The following is a 2,934-nucleotide window of genomic DNA, read 5'->3' on the forward strand; positions in this document are numbered from 1 at the left end:
AAATGACAACATATGACATTGTTTTATTCCCAGTATAGTCTCCATCAACCTGATTTGAGTGGCCATTGTTTTTCACATTCTGTCCTTGTAGTTCCAAGGATATGTAAAAAAAAACATCATGTGATCAAAACTTAAGAATAGTTACAGAGCTTCACATTATAACATTCCACAGCTACAGAAGCGATAAATTCTTTGACAACTATTTTAAGCGGTTCCCGTGTGTGATCTCATGAAGTCAGTACTTCGGTTAATATTTTGGAGCTATGAATGTCAATAAATAGAAAAAACAAACTAGAAATATTGAATGAACAAACACGATAGGTCGGGAAAGGCTTGCGATAAGAACAAGAGTGTTACACAGCCTCCTTTTACTTATCCACAAATAGAAACAGTAAAAGAACTATTACCAACTGATATAAATAAAGATTTACCTCCAAAATTATAACGCCTTCCCTCTCAACGAGGAAAATGGATAGGTTAAAGGGCACTGCTGGCGGGCAGTCTTTCAAGTGCTTCCAGGACGTGCCTCATCGAAGGTCTCTTTTCAAGGTTGGTGTGCACACACGCCATCGCAATCTTCAGAACCGCAATCATTTCATCCTCTTTATCAGCATCTTCGGCTAGATACGGGTCCAAAACATCTGAAAGTGGCTTCTTTTCTTCAATGCACAGGTGAATCCAGTTAACGAGGTCCATTTCCGAGGATCCCAACTGTACTACTGGTGATCTTCCGGTAAGCATTTCCAATAAGATTACTCCATAGGAGTACACATCCCACTTCTGTGATGGCTTCATTACCTTAAATGCCTCTGGAGCTTGGTAAGGGGATCCTAAAGCTCCCGTTGAAACAATCGTTGACGTTTCTGAGGGCCCGCTACCTGGTTGTCGTTGCTGCTGTTTCTCGGAGGCCATTCGAGTGGACAGCAGAGTTGGGGAGCCTCCAGCGATGTTAGCAAGGCGCCCAAGTCCAAAATCAGAGATTTTAGGTTCCATATCATGTCCAAGCAATATATTTGATGGTTTCAAATCACCATGGACATACTTTTTAGGGCTATACTCGTGCAAATAAACCATTCCTTTAGCAGTTCCCTTCATAATGCTCAATCGCACAGACCATGAAAGAGGCTCAAAGGACACCATTCCGGGTTTTCCTATAGCCATTAATAGAAACAAGATAACACATTATCATTAACACAATCTATAAATTGAAAATTTATGGAAAATTGGAAATAACTACAGTAAGTAGCAATAGTTGCAATTACTTGTAGGTGTGAAAATTACCATGAATTGCGGTGGAAAGGTTTCCGTTTGGAACAAAGTCATATATCAGTAGCTTCTCATCCACTGACCAATAATAGGCTCTAAGAGTTACAACATTAGGATGCCTTAACTTCCCGATTGCTTCCACTTCTGTTTGAAACTCTTTCAATCTTTGTGATCCACCTTCCCCGAGTCTTCTCACAGCCAAGTTAAGCCCATCTTCAAGCACAACTTTATAGACAATTCCAATGCCACTCTTACCGAGCACAAAAGCAGATGCTTTGAGAAGCTGATCTAAATCAAACACCACTTGGTTGTCCAGTGCGACAAGGTCGCATTGTTCTACATGTTCTGATAAAGTCTCTGATACGTCCTTCCCAAAGCATAAGCATTCATTTCTTCCCTTTCCTCCCTTTCCAAAGCCATTCCCGCTCTCATCATGTCGTGTTCCCCAAGGACAGATTCTTGCATAACAATATGAGAACAGCAAGCCAATAAGGCAAATTCCAATCACATCACTCACAATTACTGCAGATATGGCACCTTTACTCAGCCTCCTTCCGTGATCCACTGTGCCTTCTGGAGGATAGTTATTGGGCAAGGGTGGATACAAGGAAGGTGAATTAGCATCACCTCCCGAAGAACACAGATTCTTCAATGGAGGACCGCATAGCCCTGAATTCCCAAGGAATGCAGTTGGTCCTCTATTCATTAGAGCACCATTTTGCGGGATTGGACCACTCAAATTGTTATAAGTGAGATCAATATAAACTTTCTCAGGAAGGTTACCAAGACTTGGTGGGATCAAACCACTAAATATATTATGAGACAAATCAATGGTTCCTTCCAAATTAGACAAATTTCCCAAGTCACTAGGAATCCCCCCACTAAACTCATTGTGTGAAAGGTCAAGGTTTACCAATGAAGCCAAGCTAGCCCCAAAACCATTCGGCAAAGAACCACTAAAATTATTCACACTCAAATCAAGTTTCTTCAACCTTTTACATTGAATCAGTGTTGCAGGCAAAGGCCCATTCAAGAAATTCTGAGAAATAAAGAATGTTTGAAGGTAATTAAGCCCCCCAACCTCAGAAGGCAAAGGCCCAGACAAAGAATTCCCATTAAGAACCAAACTTTGCAAACCTAGAGCTCTAAAGAGACCAGGAGGTATGCTTCCATTAAGCCTATTATTCCTTAAATTCAAATGTCTGAGCTCAGAGAGTGAGCCAAGGGAAGAAGAAAGAACCCCAGATAGGTTCTTCTTGGGAATGGTCACAGAGACAACTCTCTGGTCCTTGCAAGTAATACCATTCCATGAACATGGGGTTTCATCAGAGTAATTCCAGTTATTCAGTGACCCTTCTGGGTCTTCTAAAACAGATTGCTTGAAAGACAAAAGGGCTTTTGCTTCGTCATTCAAAGAACTCACCAGAGCTTGCGAATTGCAGAAAATCAATATGAACAATGCCAAAGCTAACATTTTTTCCTTTCTTCCAAGAAAATGTGGGTGAAAAAGAAAGTTGGGTGTCAAAGAGCTTACCTTTGTGCAACTGAAAACCAAGTTGAGGCAGAGAAAGTTTAGAGAGAGAAACAATGGTGTTCAGGACAACGAGTAAAAAAGCAAGCTTTGACAGTGAAGTGGGGAGAGGAAGAAAAAGGGTGTCTTGGAGAATG

The 2,934-nt window shown here is 41.1% G+C and overlaps 1 protein-coding gene across 1 annotated transcript; it reads right to left on the minus strand.

Annotated features, from left to right (window-relative positions):
• LOC116023988 (receptor protein kinase-like protein ZAR1) lies at positions 1-2,934 on the minus strand. The gene is made up of 2 exons (XM_031264874.1): positions 1,282-2,934; positions 1-1,151 (listed from the first exon to the last, which is right to left on the minus strand). Exons 1-2 carry the CDS (start codon positions 2,738-2,740, stop codon positions 478-480), a joined length of 2,133 nt encoding a protein of 710 aa, XP_031120734.1. The 5' UTR covers positions 2,741-2,934; the 3' UTR covers positions 1-477.

Source organism: Ipomoea triloba, chromosome 7 (assembly GCF_003576645.1).
Source record: "Ipomoea triloba cultivar NCNSP0323 chromosome 7, ASM357664v1".
Classification (NCBI taxonomy): Eukaryota; Viridiplantae; Streptophyta; class Magnoliopsida; order Solanales; family Convolvulaceae; genus Ipomoea; species Ipomoea triloba.